Source organism: Pipistrellus kuhlii, unplaced genomic scaffold (assembly GCF_014108245.1).
Source record: "Pipistrellus kuhlii isolate mPipKuh1 unplaced genomic scaffold, mPipKuh1.p scaffold_m20_p_8, whole genome shotgun sequence".
Lineage (NCBI taxonomy): Eukaryota > Metazoa > Chordata > Mammalia > Chiroptera > Vespertilionidae > Pipistrellus > Pipistrellus kuhlii.
In genome coordinates this window covers 25,699,523-25,717,971 of record NW_023425584.1, presented here as the reverse complement: position 1 = coordinate 25,717,971, position 18,449 = coordinate 25,699,523, and the positions used below count along the sequence as shown (strand labels likewise).

General features: G+C 47.2%; 1 protein-coding gene across 3 annotated transcripts in view; it reads left to right on the top strand.

Annotated features, from left to right (window-relative positions):
- The window catches only part of CYSTM1 (cysteine rich transmembrane module containing 1), a 44,179-nt gene that overhangs the window by 15,131 nt on the left and 10,599 nt on the right, over positions 1 to 18,449 (top strand). For 2 of the 3 annotated variants that reach the window (XM_045576870.1, XM_045576872.1), the window contains exon 3: positions 14,425 to 14,605. The exons of the other annotated variant lie outside the window; for it this stretch is intronic. In XM_045576870.1, coding sequence (XP_045432826.1) covers positions 14,425 to 14,534 — 110 coding nt within the window. In that variant the 3' untranslated portion in view covers positions 14,535 to 14,605. Of the gene's footprint in view, positions 1 to 14,424; positions 14,606 to 18,449 lie in introns of those variants that run through there. 3 annotated transcript variants of the gene reach the window in all.

Sequence of the window (18,449 nt, the reverse complement as noted above, 5' to 3'; positions counted from 1 at the left end):
CTTAGGCTGCCTCTGAGATTTTCCTAAAGCTTATCCCCTTATTAATCAAAAGTAGTAGCAGAATCAATGGCTTATTTTATTTTGGGATTTGAGGATTCTTTAGAATGGGTGGATTCCAAGGAAGAAAAATATGTTTGAGGAAAATTACACTCAATATGGAAAAGTAATACTTTTATAGTGTCAGATCAGAGGCTATGCTAAGGATTGAATAGGTGTTCATACCTTTAAAAGATTTGGTTTATCTTAAAGGAAAGCTTTTACAATCCAAGATTCTGTTTTGCTGTAAGTTTTAAATAGCTCATGCTCGGAAGAGTGCAGGAAGTATAGCCAGTAAAATCAGAATATTTGGCATTCAGATCTGTGACATCAGAGGGGGATTTCCTGAAAATAAATCTCAGTTTCCGGTTTTCTGCTTCAAGACAAGGTAACCCTGTGATGAATGAAAGAAGGCAGAGTGAAATACCACATAATGTATGATTCCAGTTACGTACAATTCAAGAACAAGCCAAAATAATCAAGAGTGATGAAGACCAGAATTGTGTTTACTCCTGGCTATGGAGTAGGGCGAGAGGGGTGTTGGTTATTGATTGGGAAGGGCACAAGGGAACCTTCTGGAGTATTAGGAATCTTCTTTTCCTTAATCCGGGTATAAACATTTTTCAAGCTGTACATTTACTATTTGTGCACTACCTTAGATGTTATATGTCAATGAAAAGAAAAGTCAGCCTAACATCTGGGTTATCCAATAAATTCAGCCCAGTGCCTGCCTGGTGTTATGTCTTCCACGCATAGCCCCCGTGGTCTATAGTGTATAGGCCATTTCTAGACCTGTATTGTTTATACTGATTGTAACTAGCATTCGATGGATGTGAGCTTATTTAGAATAAGTGCTTTCTGGGCTTGCAAAATATACAGCCTTCATCTTCTTTCTTTACCTTTGGTGTTATTTCAGCCTTTTTTGAGAAAATAATATCTTATTTCTTAGGGTGAAAAGGCTCTGTTTATCTCATCCTATATAATTAAGAGCTAATATGCTAATTAGAACAGATGGCAGAACAACTTTCCGGAGCCACCTTCCAGAACAACCATTGGGCAGAGGACGGGGCTGCAAGGCACCCGGAGCTGTGAGGGCTGAAGCAGGCAGTGCTGCGAAGGCCTACTCTTGCACAAATTTTGTGCATCAGGCCTCTAGTTATTTCATAAATGCATTTGAAAGCTATTTAATGTCCTGTCCTTGGGGATTTTTTTCTCTGTTATCTCTCTCTCCCCCTCCCTCCACATGGCCCTTCAGTATGTCTGGCTTGGGCCTCCTTACAGTGTGACAGCCTCAGATAGTGGCTCCTTCCATGATTGTATGCAAAAGTGGAAGCTACCAGGCCTTTCTTAAAAAAAATTTTTTTTTTAATTAACTTCTAATTTTGAAACAATTTCAAACTTACAGAAGCAATTCAGAAATAGTACAAATAATTCTGTATACCTTTCACCCAGATTTCCCCATCATCACTTCCATCATACTTTTATTGGTCAAAGCAGCCCCAGGTCTACTTAGCATGTGGTCTGGGGGAAGGCCACATTGCAAATGGCGTGTGGATTGGGAGACCTTTGGGAACAGGACCACAAAGCCCAGTGGTGAGGATGAACTCTTGTTCAGTGGAGCATCTAAAGAACAAAACTTCTAGGTTCTTGTAAAAATGTTAGAGTAACAGACGGTTTAAAGTTAAAAATTAAACACAACATATTTCCAAGGTCATGTCAGAAAATAGGCAGTCTGTCTTGTTAAGGAACATTCTGTGAATTGGTTAGAAAGTCATGAAAGAAGAGGTGTTTTAGTTCTGTCATCAAAATGGAAATGACTCCCACTCAGACACCTTACTTAAATTATCAGAAGTGGCAGAGGCCTTGGATGGTCACCTAGGTTAGCCATCCCCCACGCTCCTAGCAGACATCACTCGTCAGTGTGGCTCTTCCTGCTCAGCCCAACGGTGGCCTCAGCCCCTCTGAATAGGTTGAATTGTTGGGTAAGAGGAAACCATTTACTATTCCTGCTAGGCTAACCTCATTTTATTAGAGATTCAAAGGGAAGCTCAGAGAGACTTAGTGAGTTTTGGCTTGGATATAAGTCCTGATTCCAAAATAAGGACCTATTTCCTCCCGAAGCCTTGCTATAATCCAGCACAGATTCCATGTGATTGTCAAATGCCCACCAAAGGAAAATACCTCCTTTTCAGCCATTCCCTCTCCTATCTTCCTCAGCCCCTACCCCTACCCCAAAACCCTGTTAATTACAGCAGGGCACCAGTTTCCTAGTAAACAGAGGTAAGTGGAGTATGAGCGTAACCCCAGGATCTGGCAGGTTACTGAGCCTCCCTGTTTTGGGTGTGCCTGCTTCCCCTTATAAGCTTCTCTCCTTCACCTCCGCTTCCAGAGCACCTGGAACAGTGTTGACACAGTGTTTATGCTCAGTAAGTATGTGTTGAATGAATGGCAACATCACTATTTCGAAAGGTGGTTGTGACTTCATGTTAGGTATCTGGTCCCTTTCCCTTGGGACCTTCCTTCCCTTATTAGCTAATTCTTTTGAATCCAGATACTGGGATTTATACATGCTCTTCTGGGTTAGGACTGCAATACCTGGCAATATATTGATTTAAAATAAAACAAATCCTGCCCAGGTGGTGTGGCTCAGTGGTTGAGCATCAATTTATGAACCAGGAGGTCACTGTTCAATTCCCAGTCAGGGCACATGCCCAGGTTGTGGGCTCAATCCCTAGTAGGGGACGTGTAGAAGGCAGCTGATGAGTGATTCTCTCATCGTTGATGTTTCTCTCTCTCTCCCTCTCCCTCTTCCTTCCTCTCTGAAATCAATAAAAATATATTTTAAAAAATAAAATAAAATAAATTCTACTTCAACTGAGTCCTTGGGATGCTCCCATGGAGACCAAAAGCCCAGATGGCCTTTGCTTGGGTTTCTAAGCCCATAGATAGGGAACTAAAAGTGACCCTATTATGGTTCTTTGTAATTTGAAGAAGCAAAAGCAGAGTGCTTGTTCCAGGAGTGCCCTGCTGTGTCACTGGCCAACCAATAAGGAGTTAGGAGCGACTTCTCCTTTAGTCCACAGTCACAGGTGCGGGGGGAGGGGAGAGTGGCATGTTTCTCCTGCACACTTCCTTGGTGTCTGACAACGCTGTCCTCAGTCAGTGTGAGGATGGAAGAGAAGGAATTGAGCTGCATGGCATCGCGGCTAACTGGCTTGTTTGAGCCTTTTATGCCTTTCTTCATCAGAAACTCTGGTCAGGCATTTTCATGGCCCTGGGAAGCTCTCACATAGAGTCCAGCTCAGTGCCCGATATCAGATGACAGACTGTCCCAGCAGGGACGCTGCATGGTGCCACCAGAAGCCGCACTGGCTTAGGGATCTAGTTTTAGTTTCCCTGGCTTCTGTTTCCTTATCTGTGAAACTGGGATTACAGGAATGTGGTAAAGAATAAAGTAATATGTACAGTTTATGACACTTCAATGGGCATTAAGGAAGTTTGTAACCTTTTGCAGCTCACAACATTTTTCTGAATTTTTGCTTGTGGGTGGATGGAGGTGGTGAAAACAGGAAGTTCTCATGGGGAAGGTGGGAAGACAGGAACTGAGGGTCATTCCTGATCTACCCTAAGAATTCCCACTGCCTGAGGCAGCTGTGGGCAGCCCTAAAGTCATCCCACCTACTGTCATAGCCACATAACTGGCCTGGCCCCTGCTGTCTTCTACCCAGACCCGATTAAAAGTCAGAATTTTTTCAGTGACTAGCACAGTTCTCTATGAGTAGGCTGCCCTCCTTTTACTCCCCACCTTACAGAACCCAAGTTTGTGTGCCTGATGCTTCAAAAAGCCAAAACTCAAAATGTCAGAGTTTGGAGTAAGGAAAAGTTTATTGACCAACTGAGAATCTGGGAGACTTAATAGTGCCCTAAATCCCTCTTATTCCCTGGGCTAGGTTAAGGGTTTTTAAGGAGTTAGGGAGACCCAGAGTGCCAAAAGCCTGGTGGGGCAAGTTTTAATTGGAGGATCTTGGAACTTGGCCATATATGGTAGGGGGAGTCAGCACTGGATCCTCCTGGACAGTGGACCCTTCACTTCTGAAAGGGCACCGTGTTCAGGTTCCGGTTATGTCCTGGTCCTTTGTGGATGTGGGTGTGTTGGGGAGCGGTGTGTGGGGAGGATGGGGACAGGAGGTGAGACTGGTTCCAGGTGCAGCTGGAGGCCACAGTTCTCCTCCCTGCCCATGCTTCAGCTGCATGACCTGCAGTTTTGGTCTCTTGTGTCTTAAAAACAACTCAGTGTTTTGTTAAGCAGGACAGGACCGTTTGAAGCTATTTCTGTGGTTACACCTGCGGGCTCTACTCCATCTTCACAGGCCGCCTGTTCACTCACCAAGCCACTCCCCCTGCGGGGCCTTTGCTTTTGCCTGTCCCTGTCCCTGTCCCTGGCCTTTGGCTTGCCTCAGAAATCTATGCAGCTTTTTGCCGTCTTGGTTCTTGCTCAGCTATTACCGAGTCAGGAGGTCTTTCCCCCACTTCCCTACTCCCTCTGCCCAACTGGGCTCTCGCTGGCCCTGTGCTTCCCCTCTCTCTTCTCTACTTAATATGCTTTATGTGTTCCTCATCTGTCTTTTCTTCCCACTAGAATATAAGCTCCTTGAAAGCAGGGACTTTGGTATGTTATTCCAGTTCTCAATAACAAGGAGTTGTGGAATGATTGTGATCCACTCCCTGCATCCTCTGCTGCACGGGTATCTTGTGAGGCATTCTCCTTCAGGCCTTGGGGTCCTTTTCTCATCTCCTCTGTCAGAATTCTGCAAGTGGCCCTTAGGAGCTGCTGCTAACTGTGCTTTTGCTGTGTGCTGAACACTTACATCCTTCATCATTTACTTAGCAGAAGGGCCCTATGGCGTGGGTCTTATTAAGACGAGAGTTTACCCAAGGTCAGAGCTGGGCAGTGGCAGAGCAAGCCCATGAGAAGTGGTATTATCCCAGAGGTTACAGATGTGGAACTGGAGTCTCAGAGAAGCTACAGTGCCTTGCTCATGTCCCCCCGAGTGTCTGACCCAGAGTCTGACATGCTTCCGTATGTCATGTGCCTCCCATGGATGAGTACAAATATTTTACAACGTCATCTTCCTTTTTCCCTTGGAAACACCACTCACTAGTTCAGTAATTGCCAGTTAAGTGCTCTCTGTAATTTAGTGCCAGGCACTAAATATGTTACCATTTCTACTTAGATCTTATTCAGGTGCTCTGTGTACACTATCTTATGTAATCCTTATGGCAGTCCTAGTAGTTTCCCATGTTAGAGATGAGGAGACTGAGATTCAGAGAGATGAAGTAATCCACCTAGAGTAGTAATTTGCTGAGCCATGAATTTAACCTAGGTCTGCCTGGTTTCAAGTTGTATTCCTAACTTTTATGCTCTTTTGTATTCCATTAGGGAATATTCTTAAAATACTTAAAAAATTAGCAATAACAAGCATCCATCAGAGCAATAAAGAAGGCGGGCTCTGTGAGCAGGAGGAGGCGACACTCAGTTGCAGCTCTTCCTTCTCACAAAAGCAGATGAGGTTGGTCTTGAGTAAGTGTACTGGGCTCTTAGCACCAACCTTGACTCTCAGTCCACATACGTGTGAACTCAGGCTTTAACTTGCCAGGTCTGCTCAGGTGGGCCCAGCGCGTCCTTGAAGTCCCCCTGGTGACTGCACTAGGTCTCCTGGCCCTGGGGGTCATGAGGACACTGGGGGACTGTGGGCTCCTAAGATAGCCCCAGGTTTTTCATCTTCTCACACAGAGACACAGCCTGATTTAGTCAAATACTTTACGCAAAACATTCTCTTTTGCTTTTCAAAAGCGTTGGCCTGCCCAGTACTCAGGGGTAATGGAGTATGAAAGGCAACTACTCTTTGCAGGTCCAGTTTACTCAGCTGACCGGGAGGCGCCCGGCGCCTGCTGCCTGCGCCAGGCGGGGTTGGCCAGACCCGGCTGCCTGGGGAAACAGAAGTGTTTGAAGTCCTGCCCCGCTCACAGGCTGGTTTGCTTCGTTGTTCTTTGTCCCTTGCCTCCAGGTGCAGCCTGGGTTTTCTGCTCTAATACTGCTTTTACTCAGTTTCAAGACATAACATACACATTCCCTTTACTTCTCGCATAAGCTTTTAAAAGTTAGGTTGATGTAAACAATGAGGAAATTGGTTTAGTGGGCAAGAAAAAGAAGCCCGCTTCGGGTGCGGGGGGGCTAGAGGAGGTGGGTCTCTAGGATCGGAGCCAGGCTGTAGTGTTGGGCCCTCCCGGTGAGTGTGGGTCACTTAGGGTGGCAGGGATCTCTCCTAGGATTTATTCTTCCAAATAATAATGAGGCATTAGCTGGCTGGCTCCAAGATCTGTGCCCAGGCGGTGTGGCATGGTGCCCATAGGCACTGGCTCCTGCTTCCCGGTGGTCAGTGCGGTTAGCCATGGGGAAGAAATCTTTATTCTGCTTATATTGTGGCTCCCCAGAGTCGAGATGAGCTGAAATGTGGGACATCGTGTGGGGATTGGTGTCCCAGTCACCAATGAGGGCTTAGCCTGGCAGGCATAACACAGACGTGGTGACCAAGTCCAGCACGATCAGGGGCCGGAAGAATGGCTTCTCCAAACCTGACTTCAGAGGCTCTGCTCTACCCCAGGCTGTGGCTCCCGGGTTACACCACAGTTATCGGACAAAAAAAGGGACCTCATTTTTATTTATTTTTCATATATTTATATTGATTTCAGAGACAAAAGGAGAGGGATAGGGAGAGATAGATAGAAATATCAGTGATGAGAGAGAACCATTTCTCGGCTACCTCCTGCAGGCTCCCTACTGGGGAGCAAGCCCACAACCCAGGCATGTGCCCTGACCGGAATCAAACCTGGAGCTCCTGGTTCATAGGTCAACGTTCAACCACTGAGCCATGCCAGCCAGGCAGTGTACCTTATTTTTAAAAGAACTTTTAAAATTACAGAAATATCTCTTATAGGATGTAAATAATACCCATAATTTTGCTATCCAGAGTTAGTTGTCAACATTTTGGTATAAATCTTTGGTGTATCTTTAGTTTTTTTATGATGCAGTCCCTTTTTGAAGTTCAACTAGTATGTTAATCTCTACCCATGGGGCATATTTACAGCTGATATCATGCTATTGTACATGAGAGTATTGTTGGGCATTTTTTGTTTTCTTCATTTTTTTTTATTATTACTTTTTTTTTGCATGTCCACTTCTCTGTTTTCTTCTTCCAGCCTTGTCATTGTTAAGTAGAGACAATGGCTAAAGCAATAACGCAGGGATTTACACATGTAATTTGGCAATTTTGGCTTTCGCCCACGTTACAAAAATTAACTGCTTATATTTCATTCAGCAAATCCCATGCGTCTGTAACTCCGATTTCAGCATTTTCTCTGGTCGAATTTTTGTTCAGTGATTCCGAGCCCAGCCAGCCACAGCCGCCATGTTCCTGCTGCTGCAACCGCATCGCTCTTCTTCATTTTAAATTCATCAGGTCCGGGTCCCTCAGCAGCATCTCGCCCTATAGAACGTGCAAGTCCTTGCTAAGGAGCAGTGATCACCACTCACTGAAGTGTCCGTCTCAACACTGCTGATCATGTGGGGTTTTCTTCTCCCCACTCTAAATTATTCTTGTTTTTAAAAATCTTAGTACAGACTTGGTGTGGTGAGCACACAGTACAGTGTACAGATGATGGTTGTGGAATTGTGCACCTAAACCCCATATAATTTTGTTAACTAGTGTCACCCCAATACAACAAAAAGGAAAATAAAAATATCTCAGTACAGTGGAAAGCTCTGTAATTTAGCCCTTTATCTAGTTTATGGAATAACAGCAACAATAATAGCTATAATTTGTTGTTTTGTGCCTGGCAGAAAGTTAGCTGCTTTTTGAGGAGTTGACCCTATAATCTTTATAACAGTCCCAAGAGGTCAGTGCTGTTATTGTCTCCTTTTTTGGGTGCAAAAACCAAGCCACGAGTGGTTAAGGGAATTGCATTCTGCTGAACTGGACCATGCCAGATATAGCAGGTGTAACCCACGCCCAGCACACCTGATGGAGAGGACCTGGCTCCTGCCCGCTCAGCTCAACTCACAAGCAGGGGTGCTGGGAGACCCTCAGGGTCAGACCAGTGAGTGGGCGGTGGCAGTATTTGTGGTCTGCCTGTTTTTCTGCTGTTCCAGACTTGCCTTGGCTCCTTGAGGGAGTGGCTCCCTCCTCCAGGAAGTATTGACTTTCCTGTGGACTTATGGGAAAGCCTTATCAGCTCGCAGCCAGGAAGCTTGCTGCTACCAGGGCTGCAACCCTTTTGGCTTTGAGAGGCCAGTGCTGCCCCCTCCTTTTCCCACCACTGGGCTCAGTGGCTTTTTTCTCGCTCAGTCACACATGTCTTACAGGTTCAGGCTGGGATACTGATTGGAAAAGTGGCACACTCCATACTGGTGCCTTTACCCATATTCAGCCTTTTAGACTAGAGTTTCTGAATCTGGAGAAGGGAGTAGGAACCCCCACACACACACACACACATACACTCTCCACACACAACACACATACACTCTCCACACACACACACACACACACACACACACATACAACACGCACACGCACATGCACATGTACACACAATCACACATTCTTCTTCTAGGGATTGTACCTGGGGTGTGTGGTGATGTGAAGAGCTTTTTCCTTGGGGTTCCAGGCATCAGACTCTTTTCCCAGGGACACAGCTGCTTAAAGCTCATAAGTGGGAAACAGCCTAGGAGAGATTCTGATGCATTTTCCTTAAGGGGAACAAATCTCAACGAGACTTTTTTTAGTAGCATCTTAGCTCCTTCTGAGATTTTGCATTTACCTTTGAAATGAGTTCATTTGGTAACCTAGGAGACTTTGTCAGCTGGAGGATTTTAGAGAGAGCGTACAAGATTGTTATTTGAGTTGTTCTTAATGGGATAAAAATAGATTTTTGCTTTAGGGGGTGTGTGTATAATGGGTAGTTTATAAAGGATCAGTTTCTCCCCCCCCCCCCCAAAAAAAAGCCCTGTCCATGTACCCGTGGGCAGCTGTGAGTAACCATGAACTCCCAAGGGCTCCCAAGCGTCCCCTCTGAAGAAGGTGTCTTCTGTGGCTATGGGGGCCCCTCTCTCTGGCCCAGGCAGGCTCGGGACCCTGAGCTCCCTTTGTTCTCTTACTGTTCCCTAAGACCTCCTCTAGTCAGACTGACCTTCTGGGTAAAGTGGTGGTTCAGATTCCAGGGACTGACCCCAGCCACGCCAGGAAGGTCCAGAATGAACTGGGAGCTCTTGAAGGGTTTCAGCTGGCAGAGGTAGGAGTGACTCCCTTTCTTAAGAGCTTAAGGCTGACGGGGTCTTCATATTTTTAACCAGTAATGCTTTGCTGATGCTTAAGAAAATAGTCAGCTAAGCCCATGTCTACAGCCTATTTACAAGACAGGCCAGAAACAGCTTTTCCAACTGAGGTAAAAGGTGCACGAGAGATTGTTCATTCAGTTGTTCACTCATTCATTCACTCATTGGTTAATTCATTGGTTCCGCATCTCTTGTATGGCAGGTCTACTGAGTGTGCCCTTTTAAAGTCTGGGGGCTTAGAGTGGAAAATGACGCTGGAGTCCTCAGCATTTTTATCCAGGTAGAATCAGGAGCTAAGGTTTCATCTTAGAGGTCAAGGAATTCTGTACAGGATCATTCCCTGTTCCAGAAGGGGAGAAGAAGGGAGGGGAAGAAGGGGGTAGGAGGATTCTTGGTGATCACCAGCTCCAGCCTGCTATTGGTGGACGTAGGTAGTTAGGATGGCTGTGTGCTTGTGACATCATTAGAAGGCAGGTTATCACCCACCGCTGGGCTCAGTGGCTTTTTTCTCGCTCAGTCACACCAGGCTGGGTGATAACCTGCCTTCCTAGGTTATCACCCAGCAACCTGGCATCCACATGGAGTCAGGCTCAGGCAGTACTTAGGGGAAACAGACGCCTCTTTCACCCCATTTCCATGTCTCTTGTTCAGTCTTTAAAAGACCTCAGGTCATTGTGTGTAGATCTCCTACCACCTTTACATAATGCCCATGTTGCTTCCGGGTATCTCAGCAATGAGGGAGTCCTGTCTTCTGTCCTTTAGGTCTCTGTCTTGGGAGTAATAATAGCAGCTAGCACATACTGAATACCTGCCGTCTACTCATCACTGGCCTGTTAGCTCATTAAGCCCCTGAAGAGCCCAGCGAGGATACAGGTGCTATTATTTCCCCATTTGACAGGTGGAGAAACTGAAGCTGGGAGAGGTAGTCATACTCTCAAAGTGGCATTGAGAGAGAACCCCAGGGTATCCAATGCTAGAGCCACCTCTCCCCATCTGTAAAGTGTTCCTAAGAGACAGGTACATGCTGTGCAAAGATACTGGGGTCTGCTTGTGCTGCTCTCCGGGGAGGGACACTTGACTACCGATGACAGAAGGGCTGCAAGAGTGTGCCCTAGTTTGTGTTTGCCGGCTTCCAGTTTGCTGAGAGTCCCTCTGTTCCCAAACCAGTGGTGCTATATATAAACCCATCACTTTGGCCAGCTACACCCAGCTCAGTGGGTGGGGAGCAATGCAATGCCTTCTGTTATTTCTGACACACTGGAGGCTCCCGAACACCTGCTCCACCCCCATGGCTCACCCTGCTTCGTGTGCCACCATAGGGTTTTCATCACAAGGATTAGCCTGTTTCTTCTATTTCAATGGAAAGATGATTGGTTGGTCATGATGTTGGAGACTTTTTTCATTTTCTTTTAAAAAAATATTTTTTGTATTGATTTCAGAGAGGAAGGGAGGTAGAGAGAGAGAGAAATGCCAATGATGAGAGAATCATTGATGGGCTGCCTCTTGCTCACCCCCACTGTGGATGGAGCCCACAACCTGGGCATGTGCCCTGACCAGGAATAGAACTATGACCCTCTGGTTCATAGGTCAACATTCAACCACTGAGCCACTGAACCACTAAAGTTCATCGAGCTTTAGTGACAGGCTGACTAGAACTGGTATTGTTGGCCATGGAAGGGAATTCCTTCCCTAAACTCTGGCCCTGTCTCCCAGACCAGCAGAGTTCTAGTCAGAGTCCTACAGGCCAGGCACCGTCTCTCTCTCCACTGGGGAAAGCTCTAGCTTCACATTTGTCAAATTGCACTCTCCATGGGCGAGGTGCTGGTTTTCAGGACCCTTGGTCATTGGCTTTGGGTGGCTGTTGGCTTGTGGCAGTGTTACTGAGGAGCAGGCATCGTTGTAGGTGACTTGGCAGAGCCACCCCCATCCTCACCCCATTCCTTCCAAGTCTGTAAGGATGACCTTGGTTGCTCTGAAATGGTGGGCAGTGCGCTGCAGGAGTAGAGAGTCCTTACAAGTGAGATCTGCCTCCAGTCACCTCCTCTCCATGTTTGTTGAGAGTGGTCACCCTGACCCATCCCTGACCTTAGAATTCACCAGCACCAGGCCTCCAAAACTGAGGTGCATTTAGATGAAAACAACTATTTTTACTGTCGCAAAATTAAGCTTAAAGTGGAGGAAGAAAACAGCCTGGGGTGTTTTGCATAAATATATCTGCTAGAACTGTTAATCAGTAACACAGGAATCTGGTACGTGCTGAAGCCAGTTATGGTCTGTATACCTAAGATAACAACACACTTTGTGTTCAGTAAAAAACGGTATGGCAATATTTGCCTTATTAAAAACTCAGTGGGTACTGTTTGAACGGGGCTCCTGAGGCCGGCACTCAGTGTGAGTCAGACTAATACTGCCGATAACAGAGCAGCCTGTGCCCGTCTGTACCTGGACACTAATTGGTAGAACCCAACAGCTACTTCCTTGGTGATCTCTGCCCATTTGAACAAGTTCCAAAGGGCCAGCTCCCCTTAAAGTAACCTCTCCATTTCCCCCTGTAATCCAGTGCCTAAAAACCAGAAAAATAATAGCTTTTCTCATTTCTATTTAGTTCCAAAATCATGGCAGTCGTCTTATATTCAGGAGCCTTTTCACTGACACTGGGAATTTGTTAACCAGCTTAACAATAATCCACAACCATCCAACCAACTACAACCATCGGACCAATTAACACTGGGAATTTGTGGTTTCTGAGTCTACTTCTGTTCAGCCTTTGCCTTTTCTCTCATTACTGTTTCCATGATTCCAAGCATCTTTTCTGCTACTCAGCACGATATGAAATAACAGCAGTAATCACCACCACACCGCCCCTCCTTGGGGCAAGGGAAGTCAGGCCATGATTGCTCCATCAGTGAGAAGCCAGGGCCAATATCAAATGATTTCCATGTCTGCATGAGCCACTCACTAGCCATCGTTTCTTTACATTTTCTTATATTAGCATAAGGGGAGAGAAAGGAGGACAGAGCAGTAATAAGATTGACACTCTTCTCTTTTTAGCTCTCTGTAAGGATCTGCCGTGATTTTTTAATCCAGTTGTGTTTATCATTGGTCCCACCCAATGTGAACTTCCTCAATAGGTCTCTAGCTCTTTTTCTAAATGGTGTGTGAGCCTGCGTTAGGAAAATTGCCTTTTATTCCCGGAATCCCCTGCGGGATTGGCTGTGTTAGGAAAATGAGAAGTATCACGTGACCTGGGAGAGAGCCTGAGCTAATGTCTGCAACAGCAGCTTGTTTCTCCTTCAGCACCTCCGGCTTGTGAGATGGGAGCTGGAGCTCTGGAAGAGTCTACAGCAGGAGGCCGGTGGGCACACAGGCAGGCAGAGCGCATTTTTGGATGTGCCTGGAGCTGGCTGGAGTCCAGGCTGGCCCCAGGGAACTGCAGGATTGATTCAGGCTCCAAACCGAAGAGATCTGAAACTGCTTCGGAACAGAACGTCCCTGAGCCACCGGCATAGTTTTGCCTGCTTTTGAAGCTTGGCTCTGGTGTCTCTCCTCCCTAGCTTGTTGAGGTACCTGGAATCCTCAGGAATAAGCAGAGTAAACAATGTAGGGTTTTTGTGTGGGAGGTAAAATATTGATAACATAAAAGTTGTTTAATCCTCACCTGAGGGTATTTTTCCATTGATTTTTAGTGAGTGGGGAAAGATAGAAACATTGATGTGAGAGAGAGAGAGACACATCGATTGGTGGCCTCCAGCATGTGCCCTGACCAGGGCTGGGAAACTAAGATATGTGCCCTTAACCGGATAAAAGCAAGGTAGAGAGCAGTGCTTTGTTTTATTCGTACAATGAAAAGATATATATATATATATATATATATATATATATATATATACACACACACACACACACACACACATACACACACACACACACACACAAACACACATATAAAGTTTCTGAAAGAATACAAGAAACTGAGAGGTCAGGGTGTGGGAAGGGATAGAGGCTTTTACTTTGCACTTTACATTTCCGGTTGTTTAATTTCTTAGCAACATGGAAGAACCACCTAGTTCTTCTTAATGGCTGCTAAGTATTCTCTGATGTGCTGTGCATTGACTTTGCTATCAGTCTCCAGGTGACAGAAATTGAAGTTCTTGATAGTTTGGGGTTATTTTGATACAGTAGCAATACAGCGTACACCTATCTTTAAACACCAGAATTATTTCTGTAAAAAGTTCTAGATACAGGTTTTCTGCGTTAGGGTTGTGCGTACCCCCCAACCCAATTTTCTTTCAAAGGTTCTAGTTCACACTCTTGCAGTGTTGAGAGTTATAAATGGTGGTAGTAACACAGCGCTGTTGTGAGGATTAAATGAGATAATGTATAAAGCTTTCATATCAGGCTGCAGGCCAGGGCTCAGTGCGAACTGGATCACTAGTCAAGTATCAAGAAAGGTGCTGGCTTGGGTTTCAGAGAAGGGGAGGTGGCAGGAAGCAGTGGTCTGACCGTTGCTGAGCAGATGTCACTTTTATTTACATTCAAGAAATGGCGGCCGGGACCGGTTTGGCTCAGTGGACAGAGCATCGGCCTGCGGACTGAAAGGTCCCGGGTTCGATTCCAGGCAAGGGCATGTACCTTGGTTGCGGGCACATCCCTGGTGGAGGGTGTGCAAGAGGCAGCTGATCGATGATTCTCTCTCATCGATGTTTCTAACTCTCTATCTCTCTCTCTTCCTCTCTATGAAAAATCAATAAAATATATTTTAAAAAAAATTAAAAAGAAATGGCGGCACTGGACCAGTGAACCAGGTATGCATGGCTCCCCGCCTGGCGGAGCAGCAACCTGGAGCGGGAGGGAGACAGCCAACATGTCTCCACAGATTGTGTGCTCAGTGCTATCAGCACAGGATGCTGCTGCTCATATTGCCCCCTGACTGGGTCTCTCTCCCCCTTGCCCTTCCCTGCCCTCCCTGCCTCTCCCTGCCTCTCCCCTGCCCCCAGTGCATGTGTTGTCACAGGAAAGGAAGAATGAAGGCACCTGGTGTCAGGCGGCCTTGGCTGCGTGCTGGGCCGCCCTCTGTTGCTGCTGCCTCCTGGACGACTTGGACTGAGCAGCCAGGACCCAAGTGCTGCCTCCAGGCGAGCTCCCTCCTGTAACTGGAATCAACAACTAGTGCCGCACCGTTTCCATTTTTTCTTTCTTTGACAAATACCTAGTTTGCAGATTTTTAGATTTTAGCACCTGGGATGGGTGTGAAATGGTATCTCACTATTCCAGTTTATTATATCTGCTTGAGTCCCGGCTTTCAATTCTTTGGGTAAGAGTTTTAAACACAGGAGCAAGGTGTCTTTGAAGGTCAGTTTCTGATGAATCACCCTTCTCCACCGAGGACTAGACTTGCAGACTGGAAGTGAGCTTTACTCACCATCTAATTTTAGACTCCAATGTAACCACCACTGGTCACTCGTAACATCATATTTCATTTTGATATTTGATAGGCTTTCACAGTGTTACGATTCCAGTTTTACAGATTACCTGCCATTAACAATACTTAGTTGTGATGGTGGGGCGCTCAGAAGTGGGCAGGGCACTAGACAGTGCACCTTAGTCCAGCTGGCTGCTCTAGGGGTTGTAGGCTCTCACCGACTGCCCCTCCTGACCCAATCAGGCTGATCTTTGATCTTCGGCCTTATCCCCAGACGAGGGTCTGTCTTGGGACTTGAAACCCTGAGCCCACTGAGGGTGAGGCCACCCGTCTTACACTCAATGCAGCTTTGTGCAGGCATGGTAGTATCCTCTGTGTCACCTGTTTTCATTTCATCTAGTTCTTACACAACATTTTTAGCATAATTAGAATTATATGTAATTTTTTCCCTCGGGAAAGTGAAATCTTTTCTCTGAAATAACCTTGGCATTCGGAGTTGCCATAATGTCTGGTTTTCCTTGCATCAGCTAAGAGCCAGTCGTAGGGACCCTCAGGAATTGGTAAGGTGTACACACCTGGGGTGATGGGCTTTTGCTGGCTTCAGCTGTCCTGTCGTGGGTCTCTCTGCCTCTGGAAAAGCCCTCCTCAGGCCAGTGCCCCTCTGTATTTGCCAGACCAGTTAGGAAGTGGAGATGGCTGGTTGTGAAAGTCTTACTTTCATGGGAACATGCTTATTTTCTGTGTTAATTTCTTATTGGAAATTCTCCAAACCCACAAATGAGCCAACTTCAACCGCTTCTGCATAGCCAAGGACAATCGCCAGTGCCCGGTAGACTTTGAGCCCATGATACAGCCACACGACCTTGGGACTCCCTGCCTCTGTAGCCACCTGTCCCTGGCTGGAAGGCTTGGGGCTGCATGCTGACTGCCACTGCATGCTCCTAGTTCCTGTCCACCTCGCGCTGCCCTCTGTGTGCCTCAGGTCCTGCAGGGCAGCTTGCAGAGAAGACTTGTGCCCTGCACTTGGGAACTCCTAGTCGAGTTAAGGCAGTTAGAAACCTGAGAAATAAACTAGCCATTTCTGAGACAATCCTGTTTTCTTACTCTGTTCCAGTGACACAGGAATGAAAACCTTGCTGGAGTACAAAGGGAGGGAGAGGATAGGATCCAAGTGATATCTTGTTGCCAACCCATTTTATTTTCTTTGGAGCTTCACTGCAGACACCACTGTCAACCCCACTTTTCACACGTCAAGACACTGTCAGGGAGGTGAAGGGGAGGCCTGAGTTGGGGGCAAGCTGAACTGGCTGGAGCCTGAACTCAGTACGTACTTAGCTGTGGCCACAGTTTTAGTCCGTGGCTGGTTGCCTTTGGGGGTTTTTTGTACAGTAGATGCAGGAGGATGCAGGAAGGAGTTTGCCAGACAGCAGATCAGATGCTTCTCAGAGGAGCAGGAAGGTCTGTCAGGTGGGGAAAGCCTTTCACGCAGTAACCCAACCTCGGCTAGGCTTCTGGCCTGGACCCTGGGAGGGTCCCACTAATGAATCAGGCAGCTGTTCCGGGAGTCGACACGGAGAGGGCACTGTTCTGCCTGGGGCAGGAGGCCATTTCTCTGGCGGGGCGAGGAGGACAAGGTCGTCCACGGGGTGCACAGCCAGGTCCTGGAGGCGGGCTGGTGTCTCTGCTCATGGGTGAGTGTCTGTTCGGGGAAGCTGAGATATGGCGGATGGCTTAGGCAGGTGCCTGTGAGGCCCACTGTGTGGTTTCCTGCTTGGGTGAGTGGCCACCAAGCCTGGGGTACCTGGGCCTTCAGTGATGGGACAGGTTATCACTAGGCATGGGCCTGGTAGTCAGGATGCAGGTCTGTCTGAGGCACTTGGGTCACAGCCCCTGCGTTGCTGTCCTGTTTGCTCCCATGCTACCTGGGTCCCTCTTCTGTCCCAGGCTCAGTGTATCAGCCCTGCCTCCTGCCCTGGTGCTGCTCTGCCCTGAGCCCTGTCTGAACTCCCAGAGTCATACTTCTCAAAGATGTGACCATGTTTCCCCAAACCTGACCCTGGGTTCTGATGCCATGTGGTTGGTTGAGGCCAAAGGCAAGGTGAAGGGACTGTGTATGCGCATGAGCTGTAGTGAGGGCAGGACCTTGAGTTCCTGGCAGTTCCCTCCAGCATGGGTCTCCTGGAGGTGGGCTGGCCCTCCTAATTGTGGTTTCTCCCACTGAATTGGAATAGTGTCTGGGAAGTGCGACCTGGATTGGAGTGACAGTACAGGTAGGGAAGGTACCTTCCCTGCTTCTCTCCAGAATTTGATGAGAATCCACCTTACACACACACACACACACACATACACACACACACACACACACTCTTGGTGAGCCTCAGGTTCCTGGGGAGAAATGTTCCTGGGCCAGCTTTGGTAAGGGGCTTTGGTAAAGAGGGTGGGAGGGGCGGTCTGGAGAAGTGGAACAGAGCCTTTCTGAGTGCACAGCTGGTGCCCGCTCCAGCTTGTCATTTTGTATGTTGCAGGGCGGTAGTCTCTGACCTGCCCCCCGCCCCCCTGAGGGATGTGCGATGCACACCTTGCCCACTGCAGCCCTCAGCACTGCTGGGGGTTCAGGGCAGCTCTGTGTGCGCTCTGTGAACACAGCCCTAAGTTGGCTCCTGCCATCTCACAGGAAAACTGTCCTCACCAACTTTCCAGAGACCAGAGTTCCGCAACCACCAACTGCAGGCCTTATGCTTGAAGCCCAGAATTTCAGTGCAAAGAATTCACACTTTTGTTTGGATTATTAGTCCACCAAGTACTCGCCTTCACACTGTGCCTGTGCCTAGAATTGGATTCCCTGACTCATGAAAGGAGCTTCCCAAAGAGCACTCAGAAGCCTCCTGAAAGGAGCTGAGTCAGGGCTGAGCTGCACTGGGCAGAGAAGCAGCCTTCCCTGTAGATTAATCTGGGTCTTGCAAAACAAGGGAATTTAGCTCTGAGAGACCTGAGGACCTTAGGGCAGGGCCAGGTAGTGGGGTTGCTGATCATCGCTGGATACAGATCCATGGGCTCTAACTGCACAGTCTAGATGGCCAAAGAGAAAGTGTGTGGGAAGGAGGATCCTAGATGTTTTTGAGTAAAGGAGTGACATGATGGGAAGTTAAGTTTAGAACAGTGGGAGTGTACTTACCAGTGTGGCTAGATCTGTAAGCATGAGCCCTACTGTTTAGTCATGTTTATACATATCCTGTTTTTAAAATATAAATATATTGCCGCCCTGGCCAGTGTGGCTCAGTTGTTTGGGTGTTGTCCTGTGCACTAAAAGGTTGCCAGTTCAATTATTGGTCAGGGCACACGCCTGGGTTGCAGGCTCAATCCCTGGTAGGGGGCATGCAGAAAGCAGCTGATCAATGTTTCACTCTCACATTGATATTTCTCTCCCTCCCTCTCTAAAAATATTAAAAATTAAAAAAAAATATATATATATATCCTATATAAAAAAGAGGTGATAATGTAAATTGACCATCACTCCAACACAGAAGATGGCCACCCCCATGTGAACACAAGATGGCCACCACAAAATGGCCAGAAGGGGAGGGCAGTTAGGGGTGACCA